Raw genomic sequence first — 18,935 nt, 5'->3', positions numbered from 1 at the left:
CAATATCCAATCTGTTATTAAATCCCTCCAATAATTTTTTTTTTCTCAAGACATCACAGTTTTGGGATCTAGAATCTCCATGTGGATTCTTCTTCATAGTCTCCATGTATTTCCTGAGATTCCTCATCTGTTTTAAACTCCTCGTGTGGGAATCTCAATATCTCTCCCGTCTTTTGATCTGTGTCTATTGATCGTTTTCCCTTAGGTATGTGTCACTTTCCAGTTTCTTGCCTAACTGGTAATATTTATTATATATTTATTATTTATTTTATTACATTATTATTGATTTCTGATAATATTTACTTATGGTACACGCTAAGTTGTTACAGTAAAGATTCTGTTGTATTCCTTTAAAAATGGTTGAGTTTTGTTCTGTTAGGCGGTTTACTTACTGGAGGATCAATTTTATCCTTTCGAGGTTTGTTTGGGCCTTGTTATGGTAGTTCTAGAGTAGCCCTCTCTCTAGGGATAGAGTAGCTCTACGCCTAAGCTGTGGCCTTGGCAGCGTCAGCTGAGTGCCTGGGATGTCCAGCACCATCTGTGAACTCTGGCTGGTTGGAACTTCAATGTCTCTCAGCACTGGGCACTGTCTGGAATCTCCATTTATCTTCCAGCCTTCTAAGAGTTATTTGCAACTGGAGCTTGCAGAGTTTTGCCCTGCACAAATTCAGCTTGATATCTGGACAACGACTCAAGGAAACTGCTTTATGGATTTCTGAAGCATCCTCCCTGAGCAGCTCCCCCCTCTTCCATACCCTGCCCCACAAACTGCAGCCTTGTCGGTAGCTTGAAGTGTAATTTCTGTTTCCTCCACCCAGGCTGCTATTCTCTGGGCTTTACCTCCTTTTGTTGTTGTTTGGAAAGTGTCTCCAAGGAAACAACTGGGTGAATTCAAAGCTCATTTTCTTGGTTTCTCTTCCCTCAGGGATCACAGTCCTGTACTGTGTTCAGAGCCAAAAAACAGTTACCTTTATTCCTTTTCCAGTTTTACAGTTCTTTATGGCAGAAGGATAAGTATAAGTATAGTACCCATGATTCTGACCAGAACCAAAGATTCGCATTTTCATTCATTCTGTTACTGTGTTAGTTGCTTTGTTACTTCATTCATTCTGTTACTTTGTTAGTGGTTTATGAGGTCCTTTTTGATCTGGACTCTTGTCTAGCTCTCCAGCTTTGTTACAAGACTTGTGCTACCTGCATACCTGCCCCCACTATGCATATGTACGTAACTGAAGCTGGTACATGTATTTTATGTTACAAACAATGAACTATTTTCATTTCTCCAAAGATGCTGGTGCTTTCCCCTTCTCTGGGCTTCCTTCATGCTGTATTTTCTACCTGTAACATTTGCCTCACCCCTTCCATCTCTCAGCTCCTACATGTTTTTCCAAATCAGCTGAAATATCACTTCCTCTGGTACTCCTGTAATGCTCCCATAGCAGCCTGAACTTTCCCAAAAAAATATTTTATCAAATTTCATGATCTCTTTTTCTTTAGTAGGAACTGTATTTGCCTGCTTGATTCTATTGATTTGCTTTCCCTTAGGTGTGTGTCATTTTCCAGTTTCTTGCCTAACTGGTAATATTTATTTATTATATATTTATTATTTATTTTATTACATTATTATTGATTTCTGATAATATTTACTTATGGTATATGCTAGGTTGTTACAGTAAAGATTCTGTTGTATTCCTTTAAAAATTGTTGAGTTTCGTTCTGTTAGGCAGTTTATTTACTAGAGGATCAATTTTATCCTTTCTATGAAGGCAATGTGGGGGATCATCCTGCTTGATTATCAGAAACATTACTCACCCGCTATTGTACCACTTATGGAAATATCAATTACAGATTTAGGCTAGTAAAATTACTGGATAAACCTGCTCTTATGATACCCAGAGGGAATTTGCTTGAAATTCTACTCTAATAATTAGGCTGCACAAACCTTGCTTATATTGCTTTGGGTGTCCTGAAATGCCCTCTAACTACATGGCCTTCAAGGCTGATTTTCTCATTTCTGTCACTAAACTCCTCCTCCTAACCATTCCCTGTTGCTTATACCATCTATATGTATTTTGGGTGCTAGGTAATTATTAAAACCATCATAAACCTCATATCTCAAAGAAATGTATTTTGTTATAGTCTCATAAAGACATCCCCTGAAAAAATAGAACAAGATTTGAAAGTCTTAAACCTTTTATAGGTGTTTCTGTGACCAGGAAAAAAACTATCACAGAATTATGTTCCTATAGCTAGGCGTGAAGCTTATGCCTATAATCCCAGCACTTTGGGAGACCGAGGCGGGTGGATCACCTGAGCTCAGGAGTTCAAGATCAGACTGGCCAATATGGTGAAACCCTGTCTCTACTAAAAATACAAAAAATTAGCCAAGGGTTGCAGCCGGCATCTGTAATCCCAGCTACTTAGGAGGCTGAGGCGGGAGAATCACTTGAACTCAGAAGGCAGAGGTTGCAGTGAGCCAAGATTGCACCACTGCACTCCAGCCTGGGCGACAGAGCAAGGCTCTGTCCCCCGACCCCCCCCCCCAAAAAAAAAAAAAAGTTCTTACAATGTGCCTATGAGATTAGGAGTGAAATCATAAGTACAGTTCTTCTGAATGACATAGGCTCAGAAGAGTTCAAACTAAACTCATTGGGACCTCTTTAATTAATATAGTGCCTAGAGCCTAAGATACTGGAATATATAAGCCAAAGGCCTGGTAACCAGGTGGATGGAACCATGAAGTTGTAATAATATATTTTCATTTCAAAAGGACAGAGACATACAGACTTCTCAACAGTAATTCAATTTGAAAGGGAATTCAAATATATACATGCAACTGCCTATTACAGGTAATGTTACACTTTACCCACAAAAATCCCCAAAAGATATAGTCAAGCAAAGTAAAAGGAAAAAAAAAAAAAGTGCTTGCCTTAGAAAACAGAACAAACAAAAAAAAGTGCTTGACTTATGACTTAAAAGCAAGGGAAAGGAAAAGTAAGAGTAAAGGGATTTGAAAAATATCTCTCTGAACCTATTCTGGTTCTGATTCAGGAAAGTACCATAAAGACATAAACATACCTAAATTTATAGCTTTCCCGAAATGTACATGGTGCCTAGTGCAAGCTTACGAGTTGCTGGCACACTTCATTATTTTTATTATTTTTTTGAGACAGGGTCTCGCTCTGTTCCTCAGGCTATAGCGCAGTGGCATGAACAAAGCTCACCACAGCCTCAACCTCCTGGGCTCAAGCAATCCTCCTGCCTCAGCCTCCCATGTAGCTGGGACCACAGGCACATGCCACCATGCCCAGCTAAACACTTCATTATTTATAAGTTATTTTTGAGTCTCTATTTAATGGACATAACTTCAGAAAGAAAAGCTATATATCATATCTATAATCATATTAAGTTCCAGCAGTTTAAAAGAAAATAACTAAAATTCTGAAGCCATGTCTTACCATTGATGTCACCACCAAGGCTGGAGAGAATCCCATTGTGAGATAGAAAAAGAGTTCAACCACCTTATACCTGTAGGAACAGAAGTGCAGTTAATTTAACTTATGCATTTCTATAACACCTAACAATTTACATACCAGCCTTTCCTTTCTACTTTTGAGAAAGAAATGTAAACTCTTAACTATTCAAATACAACGTTATTTCTCAGCAGGCAACCACTAGGCCTCTAACTAAAACACAGTAGTTGAGTAATAAGGAACTAGCATTTCTTTCAGGGTTGAAAAGGCATCAAATCCCACATGCTACCTAGAAAATGTTTTCTGCCAGCCGGGTGCAGTGGCTCATGCCTGTAATTCTAGCACTTTGGGAGGCTGAGGCAGGCAGATCACGATGTCAGGAGATCGAGACCATCCTGGTTAACATTAACACCGTGAAACCCCGTCTCTACTAAAAATACAAAAAAAATTAGCCGGGCGTGGTGGTGGGTGCCTGTAGTCCCAGCTACTCAGGAGGCTGAGGCAGGAGAATGGCGTGAAACCGGGAGGCGGAGCTTGCAGTGAGCCGAGATCACGCCACTGCACTCCATCCAGCCTGGGCGACAAAGCGAGACTCCATCTCAAAAAAAAAAAAAAAAAAAAGAAAATGTTTTCTGCCAAAAGTAGTTATCGTTTAACCCACTCCACCTTGTAAAAGATTTCCTCGTCTGATCCTAGAGTGTCTGCTTTCATTACCATTCCAATCCATAGCTATAAGTGAAATTCAGAAGATGAATGGAGATGCAGCCTGGAGCCTAGTTTATCAGCAAAAAGGAACGGCAAACCCTAAGGAAAGGACCTGTAATTCTGTTTGTCTCTTTATTTTGCACCTGCACAAACTGTAATTTTAAGGTTCATCACATTAGACTACAAAAGATTTAAAAACTCCAAGAAATACATTGCACTGAAATTCAAATTACCTTTTAGCCTAATCAAATCAGACTATAAGCTCCTCAAAGGCAGGAACCAAGATTTAATTATGTTTTGATCTGTAAATCCTAGAATAGTACCCGACACAATTTAGGTACTCCCTAATGTCCGCCAAACTGAATGGCCAAAGGTGACTCATACCTCATTCATCGTGTTTTATACTCAAAGCCTACCATGAAATAATCATATAGGGGAAGAATGGGTTTATGGGGTTTGTTTATACCAGAAGGCCGGCAAAAGGAGAAAAGATAGTTGCCTTTCTTGACTTCCTAGTTTATTCAAGGATATAAATAAGAGATTTGAGTCCAAGAAGCAAACTGTTCCCTCGGACTTATATATACTATAATATATTACAGTACTCAGCAATGCTAATTATGGTAAAAAGGTATTTAAGTGAATTTCAGAGCCAAAAAGTAGTGAAAACTACCATTTTCTTCTTCTGAAAGGGGAAAACAATTTGGTACTTTCTGATAAACACAAATTATGTTCAATTCTGAGAGCCATTCTGCCAAGCACAATAGATAAAGAATTTAATGAACTGTAAATAAACCCAATGACAAAGATTTCATGGTTGTGTGTTTCTCAAATCCAAACATACAGGGTAACAAAAAGAGCAATGGAATCAGAACTGGGATGTTTGGGTCCTAATTTCCAGATGAGTCACTAATTTGATGCATATCCTAAATGTTCTGATTTTTTAATCATGAAGCTGGAATAGGGGATCTTGAAGGTCTCCTCTAGAGCGAAGATGCTAAATTTCAATAAGCTTTTGTTTTTATATTGCTCAATAATTAGGACTGTCAGCTATGAATAATTGGCTAAAAAGCAGTAACCTAGAGCTAGGATATTAAGAGTTCCAATGTCCTTCCCAACATCCTTTTTCTCAAGATACCCTTTTTGGAATACCCTATATGCCCTTCTTTAGGTAAGTATTGTGCTGGGCATTTAATACCTATTTTCTCCGATCTTCATAAACACCTTGACAAGCGGCTGTTTTTCTCACATGACTGAATCACAGAGAATAAGGCCAATTTGCCTCATGCTATAGAAATGAAGTCTGACGGACTCCAAAGGGGCTGGTCACCATGTCCCCTCAACTGCATTATACCACACCTGTACCACTCTTGTTTTTCCACAGCAATCTTTCCACTAATAATGGATACCAAATGGTTTTGAAGATTTATTAAAAAAACATATTCTATTTATGTATTTCTACTATTTTGAAGTACGAATAAAAGTAAATTATATTGCAATGCATGTAATATTTAGGCAGTTGATTTTAAAACTATCAAATGTAAATTATTTTCTCTTACTTTTCATGGTAGAGAAATACATAAATGGTTCCTCCAGCTGCCATGAGCCAGATAAACCAACGCATGTGAGATGCCAGGGGTCCAAGTTCACGAAGATTTAACCTAAAAATGTAAACATGACAACAAAGAATAGAAGTGATAAATGAAGGGAATTAATAGAACCTGTGTCATTGAAAACTGAGAAAGACTTAGGATAAGAGCAGGAAGAAAAGGCACTCAACACATCAAGGAGGCATTTGGGCAATTTAGGTAAAATTAAGCAACTAAAAGACAAATTTGTCAGTCAACCTTTAAGACTCAGAATTAGGCCGGGAGCTCACATCTGTAATCCCAGCACTTTGGGAGGCCGAGGCGGACGGATCCCTTGAGGTCAGGAGTTCAAGACCAGCCTGGCCAACATGGTGAAACCCCATCTGTATTAAAAACACAAAAATTAGCCAGGCGTGGTGGCATGTGCCTGTAATCCAAGTTGCTCAGGAGGCTGAGACAGGAGAACACTTGAGCCCGGGAGGCGGAAGTTGCAGTGAGCTGAGATCACACCACTGCACTCCAGCCTGGGTGACAGAGCAAGATTTTGACTAAAAAAAAAAAAAAAAAAAAAAAAAAACCCCTTAGAATTAGTTTCGACATGGTTTAAAAATAGAACCAGCTAAAAGCAGACAAGTAGAAGGGAGTCCCAGCACTCTTGTGATGCCTAACTTACCCTATTAGGCAGAATGAGGTCAAGACTGCTTGCCCTTTAATTTCTGACTGTGTATTTGGGAGTGGATTGCTTACAAAGCTTAATGAGAACCTGGAACAAAATCCTGAACCAGGATCACATATCCGCAGTGGATACCTAATACACAAACCAACTGTCTCCATTATCAATCTCTCTGCCAAGAGAGAACATGAGAAGAATTACTCCTAACATATATTATGGAAGACATTTTGTTGGAATTTAACCATGGACTGTTGTGAGGTCTGAATTTTAAAATGCTGCAAATTCATTTGTACTAACTTCATATTAAGAATACATGAGAAGTCTGGGAACTTGGCTCACACCTGTAATCCCAGCACTTTGGGAGGCCGAGGCTGGCAGACCACTTCAGGTCAGGAGTTCAAGACCAGCCTGGCCAACATGGTGGAACCCAGTCTCTACTAAAAATATAAAAATTAGCTGGGTATGGTGGTGGGCACCTGTAATTCCAGCTAGGGAGGCTGAGGCAGGAGAATCACTTGAACCCAGGAGGTAGAGGTTGCAGTGAGCTGAGAAAGCGCCACTAAATTCTAGCCTGGGTGACAGAACAAGACTCTGTCTCAAAAAAATAAATAAAATAAATGAGGCCAGGTGCGGTGGCTCACACCTATAATCTCAGCACTTTAGGAAGCCTACATGGGTGGATCACCTGAGGTCAGGGGTTGGAGACCAGCCTGACCAACATGGTGAAACCCCGTGTCTCCTAAAAATACAAAAAAATTAGCTGGGCATGTGCCCATGGTGGCATGTGCCTCTAATCCCAGCTACTTGGGAGGCTGAGGCAGGAGAATCTCTTGAACCCAGGAGGCAGAGGTTGTGGTAAGCTGAGATCACACCATTGTACTCCAGTCCAGCCTGGGCAACAAGAGCAAAACTCCGTCTCAAGAAAAAAAAAAAAAAGAATAAATGAGAAAAAAACAAATGTTGTCCTGATTATCTATAACTACAAAAGTCACATTTCCAAATGGAAAAAGTACAGCCTACATATCTAAAACTACAGGTAAACAAATTGCCTACTCTGATATTTAACTCCTCAGCTCACATTTATATTCTTTTTATTCATTTACTTATTTTAAATTAAAGAATTTAAAATAACTAAAGTAAGGAATCCTGTTTGGAAAACCCTGTAGGTTCCTACTGAAATAAGCACTGTTCTGGGCATTTAATATCCATTCATAAAGGCCTTTCAGTGTGCTTCTTCCAACGTGAAGCCAACCTATAATTTAGTCAGATGCTGGGCACAGATAGCACTTACTTTTTACTCCTTCAGATAATCAGGTTTCTTTTGAATCATGGATGCTGCATTAGCCAGAATCTAGAGGCATCCTGTTTCTAATGACTGCAGTAGATGACAGCAAAATATAAGCTTCTGAGTTTTTAAAACTGGATTATGTCTTGTAGAGGAAAGCTAATGTTTCTTTAAGAGTTTCAAAGCAACAAAAGATTATATTTGATCAGCACCAAAAAGGCAGAAAGATCAAAGGCACTGAACAGAATACTAGGTATTTTAAATAGTTAACTCATGTGGCCGGTTCTCTTACTCCGCAAAAGAAATGATAAACACACTTGCTATATAGTAGCTACTGCACTTGAGGTGAATTGAAGACAAATGGCTTAAATTTCAAAAACAGGCTGGGTGCAGTGGCTCACACCTGTAATCCCAGCACTTTGGGAGGCTGAGGCGGGCAGATCATTTGAGGTCAGGAGTTTGAGACCAGCCTGGGCAACGTGGTGAAACCTTGTCTCTACTAAAAATACAAAAATTAGCCAGGCATGGTGGCACATGCCTGTAGCCCCAGCTACTCAAAGGCTGACACAGGAGAATCACTTGAACCTGGGAGACAGAGGTTGCAGTGAGCTGAGACCACGGGCCACTGCCACTGCACTCCAGCCTGGGCAACATAGTGAGACTCCGTCTCAAAACTAACAAACAAACAAAAATGGCTGAGTATGGTGGCTCATGCCTGTAATCCCAACACTTTGGGAGGCAGAGGCAGGCATATCACTTGAGGTCGGAGTTTGATAGCAACCTGGTATCGACAACATGGTGAAACCCTATCAAAAATTAGCTGGGTGTGGTGGCACATGCCTGTAGTCCCAGCTACCTGGGAGAATGAGATGGGAGAATGACTTGAACCTGGGAGGTGGAAGTTGTAGTAAGCTGAGATGGCACCACTGCATTCCAGCCTGGGAGACAGAGTGAGACCCTGTCTCAGAAAATAAAAAAAAATAGGCCGGACATGGTGGCTCACGCCTATAATCCCAGCACTTTGGGAGATCAAGGTGGGCGGATCACTTGAGGTCAGGAGTTCCTGACCAGTCTGGTCAACATGGTGAAACCCCATCTCTACTAAAAATACAAAAATTAGCCAGACATGGCAGCACGTGCCTGTAATCCCAGTTACTCAGGAGGCTGAGGCAGGAGAATCTCTTGAACTCGGGAGGCGGAGGTTGCAGTGAGCCGAGATTATGTCACTGCACTGCAGCCTGGGCTACAGAGCGAGACTCTTGTCTCAAAAAAAACCAATAAAATAAGTAAATAAGCTCGCTTTCCTCATACATATTTACAGCATTTCCACTTAAACAATTCAATTTTCTAGTGTTCTGAACAATAGCAGAGGTACAGGGAAACAATATGGAGAGCAAAGGTTACAGATTTCAAGAGTGAGCAAGCTATCTGCACACATGGTGAAATCCTATCTCCACCAAAACCTTTGCACTTCTTCTTGAACAATCCAATACCCAGATATTATAAACAGCAGCAATATTCTCCCCTTCAAATATGCAATCTGACCCAAGTACATCGAATGGGAAAAAAAATGCATGCATATATGTATTCAGGAGGAGGGGAGGTGGTGTACACATGAGGGCTGAGGGTGGGGACAAGAGGAAGAGAGGAAAGGAGGAGTGAGGAATTCTAATCATAAAATCACTACCTTCAAAAATAGGAAGACTGTATCTTACCATGGAGCATAAGAAGCAGCAATGAAGAAATAGATAACCATTCTATCACACATGTGAAAACAATGCTCCACTGTCCTAGTGAGGGGGAAAAAAAAGTTAAGTAAATTTTTCAGAAAGTGTTCAGATAGGAAGTATGGGTTATCACTCCACTATGTTGCAATTTCCATTCTTGTTCTTGTTCTCATGGCCTTTACACTCGTTCTGCCAAGGTCACACACATTTTTGTTGTTGCTAATGTTATGAAGTCATGAGTAAAAGCTTTGTATTATTTTTTAGGTTGCACATACAATAGATACTCTCAGCATATATGAGACATAGGGACAGAGCTCCATGATAGTCAGGAAATCTGAAGTGGTTAAAGCAAACAAACAGAATCTGTCTTTTCTGATGTTTTCCATTTCTTTTGGATCCCATCTAACAGAAAAATGAAGTTCCTGGAGGGCAGACCACCTTCCCCCCCTCACCCCAGCTCCTATCAGTGCAGGGCAAAGTCCTGATGTTCAGTAAACACTCCCTGAGCTGAAATCACATTCTTTGTATCTTTTTAGAGTGTATTTACTGTTTTTACTTCAAATACCCTGGTGTGGATAGTAAATAGTAATAAAGGAAATTCAGAAACTAACTTAGGAAAAACAGTAACAAAAACAAAGAAAGGCACATTTACTACAAAAGCATGGCCACCTGTATTTCTAAGCAAGTTCCTCCTTCCAAAACTGAAAAGTCAGGGGTCTACGTACAAAGAGTTTGGTTCACTGAGGTCTATTCATAAAATGGATTAGACGGAATCTGCCCTTTACTGAGGTAATTTAAAAGTACAAATTTGTAGTATCATCTTGAATCTATTTTCACTGTCCAAGCAGGTATAACTATAATTTGAGGGAACACCAGTATTAGACTTTGCCTCCCCCTACACGTAACATTGACCAAAGCAAACTAATAAGGACTTGTGTAAGTGAAAAAATATACCCCATAAAGGCTGGGCGTGGTGGCTCACACCGATAATCACAGCACTTTGGGAGGCTGAGGCAGGTGGATCACTTGAGGTCAGGAATTTGAGACCAGCCTGGCCAACACCGTGAAACACTGTCTCTACTAAAAATACAAAAATTAGCCAGGTGTGGTGGCACAGGCCTGTAGTCCAAGCTACTCAGGTGGCTGAAGCACAAGAATCACTTGAACCCGGGAGGCAGAGGTGGCAGTGAGCTGAGATTGCACCACTGCACTCCAGTCTGGGCAACAGAGTGAGAGTCTGTCTCACAAAAAAAAAAAAGAAAAATGTATTCCATAAATATATATACCTACCATGTATCCACAAAAATTAAAAATAAAAAAAAAAGTTTTAATGGAATGAAAAATACATTTGTGAGAAAGAATGGGTTTCAGTCTATTAGTCATCAGAAGCTATAGCATACCCATAGATGATACTTTACGCCATAGGTCTAAAGAAGTGAACACTACATCAATGCTTTTCAAACTTGACTGCACATCATCACCTGGGGAACTTATAAAATACTGTGATGGTCTCCAGTTCAGAAGACTCTGAAGGGCTAGGAGGTGAGATAGAGGTTGGAGGAAGGGGAAGAACAAGTTTTTATAACTCCTTGGATGACTGTGATTCCTAGCAAGGTTTTGGGCCTTTCTAATTCTGTTTTCTAGATTGTTATACGCTGTTAGAGTAGGTAGACGGATCTGGAGTCTTATCCAAGATCTGCCACCGACCTCTCTGACTCTCACTTTCCTCATAGCTAAAGTGAAAATAAGATCTTTCTCATGAAGTATGTGTGAACATTAAATGAGATAATGTAGGCCATGTATCTAGCATAGTACCTAGCACACGGGAGCACCTACCATGTAATAAATGCTAATTCCCTTCTCACTTTTACTTAAATAAGCCTTTTTTGATATTTAAAAATTCTATAAGAGCAAAAATCTACACATGGCATATGATTCTAGCAGTGCTATTCAAAGTTCAAGAGAATCTAGTTTCTATTACACCTCTGGCAGGAAGATCCAGAATACTGAAGTAGGTACCTACAACTTTTTATTGATCCAGAATCTAGATATCGAAGCCAAGTTTGCTGAGACAACCACAAGCACTAAATTGTGCCAGGAAGATAATAAAGTACTCTGCTTCTAACCTGGCCTCTGGGCGCTGCGGCAGTGTGTCCTAAGGAGCCAGGACAGGCACTTGTGTGGTTCTCTTGTGAGTGTCCCAGAGTGCCCTTGTGATTCAATGCTGTAGTTTTATTTTAAGCCCAGGAAACTGTCACCTTACAGGAAAAGGTAGCAGACTGCAAGCTATATGCAATATTGTAAAAGATATGGTGGAAAAAACTAGGACTTGGAGTCTGAGGTCTTGGAATAATCGGATTCTGCTGGTTTCACTGACTCAGACAAGTCAGGTCACTTCTCTGAGCCTCAGTTCCCCCAAATAAAAATTAAGTGATTTGAATTAGATGATATATAAAGATCCTCCCAGCTCTAAAACTCTAGGATTCTACATGTGAGGGAACCAGTAATCATCTCATAAATCTCAAATCCTGCTTGAAAATGAAGCATATCTTTTAAATATCAGATTGTTTGAATAGTTTGAGGTTTTTTTGGACATTCTTTAAAACCAAAAGGCATATTCGAGTATTTCTTTAAATTGCTCATACTCTGCTCTGAATCTTCCTGTTTTGAAAAGAAGTTTTGCCCTTTAGGGTTGTGCAGAATCCATTTCACAAGCAACCCATTCCCACCTCAATGGTGTGGTGCTCCAAAATCAATCCTTCACTCAGAGGAGGAAAGCTTTTATGTTCTTCTTGTTGGCAGGCCAAGAGCTATAGTATTGTTTTGAAAGTGCTTGATGGCTATTAATAGCAAAATATGTGAACTTTGAATAATACACACAAGACTCAATTCTGAAAGCTAAACTTTGCAAAATGGTAAACTCAAACAATAAGTATACCTCCATACTTCACACACTTGTGGGGTCTTTTGTAATTTTCAAGTTATTTTCAAGTACCTTATCTCATTCACCTATCACACTGACTGTGTGACTCAGATATTATTATTCTCATTTAAGTGATACAGATACTGAGGCTCCACAAGGTCAAGTGATTTACCCAACATTAAAGAGTAGGGCTGGGCCTCAAAGCCTGCCTGCTGACTCCAAGCTCAGTGTGCTTTGTCACTACCCCACAGCTGCTGCGCCCATCATATCCTTAGTGTGCTTGATAGTATTGGAAAATAGCTGTCAGGTTTTTAAGTGGTAAGTCCTGGGGAATCAGTGAGGTTTTGTTTGGGGTTACTGAGCAAAGGCCTGCCTTTTTAGATGCATACTGGGGAGGAGTCCTCAAACTTCATCCAGTCCAAAGAACAAGTCCTGAATAATGGGATAGTATTCTAGTCTACAAGGCAGAAAAATGTCTACTCTTTGCCCTACTTGACTAAAGCATGCCAGCGTGGGAGGCTACCAAACATGTTGAGTCAACTATTTGGATCTGTTGAAACAGCATGCCATCCACTGTACCTTAAGTGGCTCTTTTTCCACGATACAATGTGAAATACTGTAGAAACGATGAAGAGGGCACAGAGTCCCATTCCATAAATCCATGCTGTTATCTTTTCCCAGCAGTCATCAGACAGCCGATGGAGGAGGGCACTGCCCACGATGGCCGGAACAATGAGGAACTGAGGGAAAGATAAAGAATGGTGAATGGAATATTCTGGCTTTTATGGAATTGAGTCTTTTACTAAAAGTACAGAGGTTTACCAGGAACAATTTTAGTAAAATAATCTTAAAGCAAGTATTTGTCTCTCCTGGATAATCGTAACGAGAGCCAGATGAAATTAGCTGCTACACTGGAAAGCACGTAATACCATTCAGGGCCCAGGAATTGTGCCAACCAGTGGGGATACAATTAAGCCATCAAGGATGCAACATTATTCAGCTGTTGCAAAACAGATGTTCTTTATCCTAATTTCATTAAATAAGGACATGTTTCATTCTACTTTGTAATCTGATTTAGAGTAATTACTTGAAAGATTCAAATAGCAAGCAGTCTGGGTGTGGTAGCTCATGACTGTAATCCCAGCACTTTGGGAGGCTGAGGCAGGAGAATCGCTTGAGCCCTGGAGTTCGAGACCAGCCTGGGTAACACAGCAAGACTCAGTCTCTACAAAAATTTAAAAAATTAGCCAGGCATGGTGGCAAACACCTGTAGTCCCAGCTATTTGGCAGGTTGAGGTGGGAAGACTGCTTGGGCCTGAAAGGCTGAGGCTATAGTGAGCCGTGATTGTACCATTGAACTCCAGCCTGGGAGGCAGAGTGAGACCCCGTTTCAAAAAAAAAAAACCCAAGCATATACACAGAGTTTTCAGGGAGGTCCTCATTTTAAAACATCTGTCCTGTTGCAATTGATATCTCAATATTTCAGGTCAAGATAATTGAACAAATCAAGTAATAGGTATTATAAAGTACATAGCAACACACACATACAAAAAGTCAATTGTTGAAGTTATACACCCTGATTTTCACTTTGGATCGGTACATTCCACCAATTTGAGAACTACTGCAGAGAGTGTTTTGGGGTCACTTCATTTTTAACAGAGCCTTTTAAATAAGCAAGAGCAATCCATTTCCAAGGCCCATCTATTCAAAAACTCCTGAGAATTTTAGAGAGAATTTTGCTTTCTGCACCATATTTCATAGTCCACATGGTCACAAACTTTAAGGTCTAGTCATACGTGTATGATTATGACTAGTAAACATCTTATCATGACAGAAACTCCCAGGAGGATAAACGACTTTATTAGATATTAGAATAAGTATACTTGACAAAGAATACAATCGTTAGCAATTTGCTTATCTTTTTTCTCCCCAAACCTACATTTGCCATCTTGCAACAGAATGTTAAATCCCCTAGATGAGACTGGCATGAGTTTTTCAGATGCTGAAGTTTTCATTGGCCCAAGCAAAATTAGAACATTAAATACAATTGCATCTCTGCTGCAATGGCCACTGTAGGGGTGGGAGTCTATGGCTCCCCTCCCTATTTCAGAGGATTTAAGTATATTTAAGTACAATAAAGTTTTTCATAAAACAAAATGTATTTCATTGAAAGGAATGCCCTTTATCTTGAGATCTTGAGACCATGTCCTTTCTACTTTTCATGTTTAAGTATGTTCTCTCCAGTGAAATGATGACAAAAGGGGTGTTTTGTTTGTGTTAGAAATATTATTGGTCCCTGAAATCCAAAAATTCAAGATATGGTTTAATAAGATTATATTTTCTGTTCTAAAAACTTAATATGGAGGTTTTGTCAGGTTTCCCTTAACTACAGTTTACACAAGTGTTCCTTAACCTGTGACACACTCAGAAGAGACAAGTTAGTTTATTCAGGTTCATCCTGAGTAAATATTATTCCTAAAGGTAAGCTGTGTGTCTCAATATCTGAATAATTGTATTGTACCAACAGTGTCTATCATAAACTAGCCTGTTCTAAACATTCATTGTTAAAGAAGTAAACTGGTCTTTTCTCTATTTCTTGTTTTCAGACTGTATCCCAGCCACTATTTTTCCCTCAAAGTCACTAAATGCAAGGGAATAATGAAACCACAGATAAAGTAAAAAATTTATAATGACATAAGAAAATGCCATTAATGTCACATTAACAGGAAAACTGAAAATACATACATATTCACAAACATCCCCAACACAGACAGACAGACACACACACACACACACACACACAAAGAAATGCACTAAAGTGTTAACAGTTTATTCCTAGTTAGTTTTGTTTTTCGTATACGTTTTTCAGTATTTTTTAAAGTTTCTAATAATGAGCATGTTTTGCTTTTATAATGCAGAAAAAAATTAACAAAAAAATTTATGGATCACATCAGCTTTTTCTTCACCAATATGGAATAACATCTCCTCTGGGGAGCAGTGGCCACTGTAGGGGTGGGAGGCCATGGCTCCCCTCCCCATTTCAGAGGATCACTTAATTTAAAAATGCATCGTTTTCAACAAATTGTGAACTCTCCTTGCCAAATGAACACAGCTGATTGTCTTGAAAAGGCGATTCATTTCATTCTAGGGGTGAGAGTCTTCATAAATAGGTGTCTTTGGTTTTTCTATAACTAGGGTATATACTATTATTATTCCCTTAAAGATCTTGTTGGAGAAAGCAAATCCAGGACAGAGCTGACTGTAGGTTAGAACACACAAAGCGTTCTACATGCTTATATAGCTTCTGGTGACGTGACCCAGCACTGATTTCCTGGTAGATAAGGTCACAGAGATGGGTAAATCCAACTAATTGCGCTGAGGTTACTAGAGTAACTACCCCTTCCTCCCCACAAAGCCCTGTGGAAAGGTGGCAATGGCGGAAAACTTGTACTCACTGCGTGTGTGTAACAGTTAGCAGCATGTTCATAGCAAGTTGGCTTGTAGCGGCCATTGGCTGGAGCTCGATGGTTCATGAACCTGTAAAAACAAAAAGAACGTGACGTAAGAAAAACTCAAAGTGTGTGAAGAACAATGAGTAAACCTACCAGTGGGCATGTGGTCTATTCTAAGCGAGGAAGTGACTGGTGGAAATATCTAGTTGCAGTAATAAAGCCAAAGCCACTAAAGAGGAGTCAAACGAGCCAACAGCGATGATCCTTAAGCAAATACCCTAGTTTACTAGATTAAGCAGTCTTTCAGTTTATTCAAAAGAAAAACCTTCTATAACCAAAAGCAAACTTCTACAACCAAAAGCAAACAGAAACCATATCCACCCCTTCAACTGGAACCCTCCTCCTCCATTCACACACATACACACACACACACACACACACACACACACACACACACACACACGGTACAACTAAAAAAGAAACAAATTTTTCTAAATTTTATTGTCATTTAGTGAAAAGGGATAGACTACATTTGAAACACAAAGTTTCTATTTTCTCTCTTAAAATTTACAAAACTTTATACAGGCACATCTTTAAACCCTACATCCCATGATTAACAGGCCTGTCCCACTAGTTTCCCTACATTGTATTACCTGTCACTAGACAGCTTAAATAAATGATGCCTGGCTACCTCCAGGCAACTTAAAACAGGAGGTATGTTTTTCACCTTCATTATTCCTGAATTCCAAGAGTCTGCTTTAAAGACCAAACACATGACTACTACCTGATTCTTTTGGCGACAAAATTCATATATACACACAAATGTGTGTATGTATCTAAATATCAAAATCTGTTACATATATAGACATATGCCCATATTCCACACTTCCCTTTAGGCTAACTTTGTGATGATCAGTAGTACGGCGAAAGGCATGAATACCACAGAACCTAGAGAGGATAGCATTCTTCCATTTCAGTATGCTGAGTGAGGATGCCCTCCTCACCAAAAACCCAACCCATACCCACAACAGGTTTCATGAGGGACTCTGGATTAGTCTAACTCATCCTTTTTTTTCTCAGAAGAAGAGAAAAAAGCAGCTGTCTGAATAAAAGAAAGAAACAGATGCACAGAAACAGATGGAGGCAAAAAAAAAAAAAAAGAAAAAAAAAAAACAACTTCAAGAGCATTCAGGTCGCAGAGGTCCACTGCATTCCTGTGCTTAAGAGTCTGTAAGACGTCAACAGGCTTTGCACAATAAATCATCCTTTTGCTCAAGCTAGTTTAAAGAAGTGTGAATGGCAGGGGGAGGTGGTTGGTATTTTGTGCCACTAATGAGTTGTAACTACTCATTACCTTATTCATACACACAATAAAAAATGGTACAAGGCTGAACCAAATGGTAGAACCAAGTTGCCAAAAATTGGCTAAAACGCATGACCATGCCATTTTAGAGAGTGCCCAGTTTACAAATAAAAGACCATCCAATACTCTCTCCCTGAGTTAGGAAGAGCCTGTTATCCTTAGATCAAATAAATAAAAATAAAGTGGCAGCCACTATTAACACAATACAGATAGTTCAGGTGGAAAATCCACTGTGGAATGAATTTGGGACAGTGAAGATATTTCACTTGGCCCACTGATGGGTTAAGATATTTAACTAGTGTACAAAATATGTACTTACTGAGTATAATCTACCAGATGGTTTGAAAATCAACTGTTAAAGAGAAATATACAGCTACTAGCTTCAAAATTTATCCAAGCTATTCTCAAATATAGTTAACTATTATCAAGCATCATCTTTTCTCCCCCGCTAATATTTTAAATAATTTTACTATTTCCTAAGGGACAAGAGTGTTGCTATACAGTTCTTATTAGCAAAAAAGAAAATAATTACACTCTTGGGAAGAATGCTTTAAAAGTGTCCCAAGTATTGGAGGATACACCACATCGTTGCCCTGAGATATAACAACAGAGCTGTAAGTAGCATACCCTATTAGGAATTTTCAAGGGTAAACGGCAAGGCCCCAAGATGGCTGAAGTTAGATGAAATTGAAAGTGCTCTGTGTAGGGTGCAGTAAGTAGGATTTGTCTACCCACCACCAGGCTGCAGACTAAAATAGCAATTTATATCTCTGGCAGCCCAATCTAAAAATAGTCAAGCCATTACCCAGCAACAGGGATAGACTTTCACATTTTCTCCTAAAAACAAATAAACTGGATGGCCATGTTTATGACAGCTGAGTCCCTGATCACCTGGAATCATTCACATTAAAAAATAAAATAGAAAGTTATACAGAAAAATATCCCACCCATGGTGACTCAAGGCACTCTCTCCTGATGCACAGAGCAAGACACGGGCAATAGGGAAAGATAAGGGTAAGTATCCTGGAAGCAGTTCTCTAAATCTGAGGCTCAGCAGGATAGACAGCATAATTGTTCTGCTGGGAAAGTACAATACAATTTTCCCATTTCTCTCTAACCTGCCAGGGTGCAATCAAGCCTCCTCCACAGCCTCCTGAAGAAACCACTCCTAAGACCTAAATGGAAAAGCAGATGTAAAATGTAAATCAACTCCCACACTCTGGCCTTCATCTCTTCCCCAAAAAAAGAAATGGGAAAGGTTCAAGTGCTGGTTATGGAAAACAGCATCCATTTATGGAAGACATCTCTATTTAAGGCGGAGTGGCCCTAATGGTTACTCAATGCCTGAGTAACCAGCAAGCTCTAGAGGGTTTGAAGGAAGGTGATTTAGTCCTGGGAGTGGGAATTGCACTTAATAAAACTACTAGTGAAGCAGGGTTTTTTCACTCATCCCTTCACTTTCTCTTTCAAAACTCTCCTGCCTTCCCCCTTGCCCAATGTTCTTATCACCTCCTCCTTCCCCCGTACCCCTCTCCCATGCCATGACAGAATTTCAAAACCGTGGAGGGAAAGAACAGATCAGAGGCCTGGGAACGCTCCTCAGCACACTAACACACTTGAAATTCAGCCCAAAGCACTGTGCCCACTGAGTAGATCTGCAGCCCACCAGCAGATCTCAGAGGCTGATCTCAGTAGATCAAATCCCGCAAGTGTTCCTCATTCTCCGAGTGCAAGTACCGTCAACGCTA

The 18,935-nt window shown here is 39.8% G+C and overlaps 1 protein-coding gene across 2 annotated transcripts in view; it reads right to left on the bottom strand.

The window, feature by feature from the left end:
• Nucleotides 1-18,935, bottom strand: part of MMD (monocyte to macrophage differentiation associated) — a 29,088-nt gene that overhangs the window by 5,410 nt on the left and 4,743 nt on the right. The window contains exons 2-6 of one of the 2 annotated variants that reach the window (XM_001103680.5): nucleotides 15,828-15,909; nucleotides 12,952-13,112; nucleotides 9,438-9,512; nucleotides 5,735-5,836; nucleotides 3,459-3,528 (exon numbers count right to left, since the gene is read on the bottom strand). In XM_001103680.5, the coding sequence (XP_001103680.1) occupies nucleotides 3,459-3,528; nucleotides 5,735-5,836; nucleotides 9,438-9,512; nucleotides 12,952-13,112; nucleotides 15,828-15,909 (490 nt within the window). 2 annotated transcript variants of the gene reach the window in all.

This window comes from Macaca mulatta, chromosome 16, assembly GCF_049350105.2.
Source record: "Macaca mulatta isolate MMU2019108-1 chromosome 16, T2T-MMU8v2.0, whole genome shotgun sequence".
NCBI lineage: Eukaryota > Metazoa > Chordata > Mammalia > Primates > Cercopithecidae > Macaca > Macaca mulatta.
The sequence above is the reverse complement of the archived record's forward strand: the minus strand, read 5'-3'. Positions and strand labels throughout refer to the sequence as shown.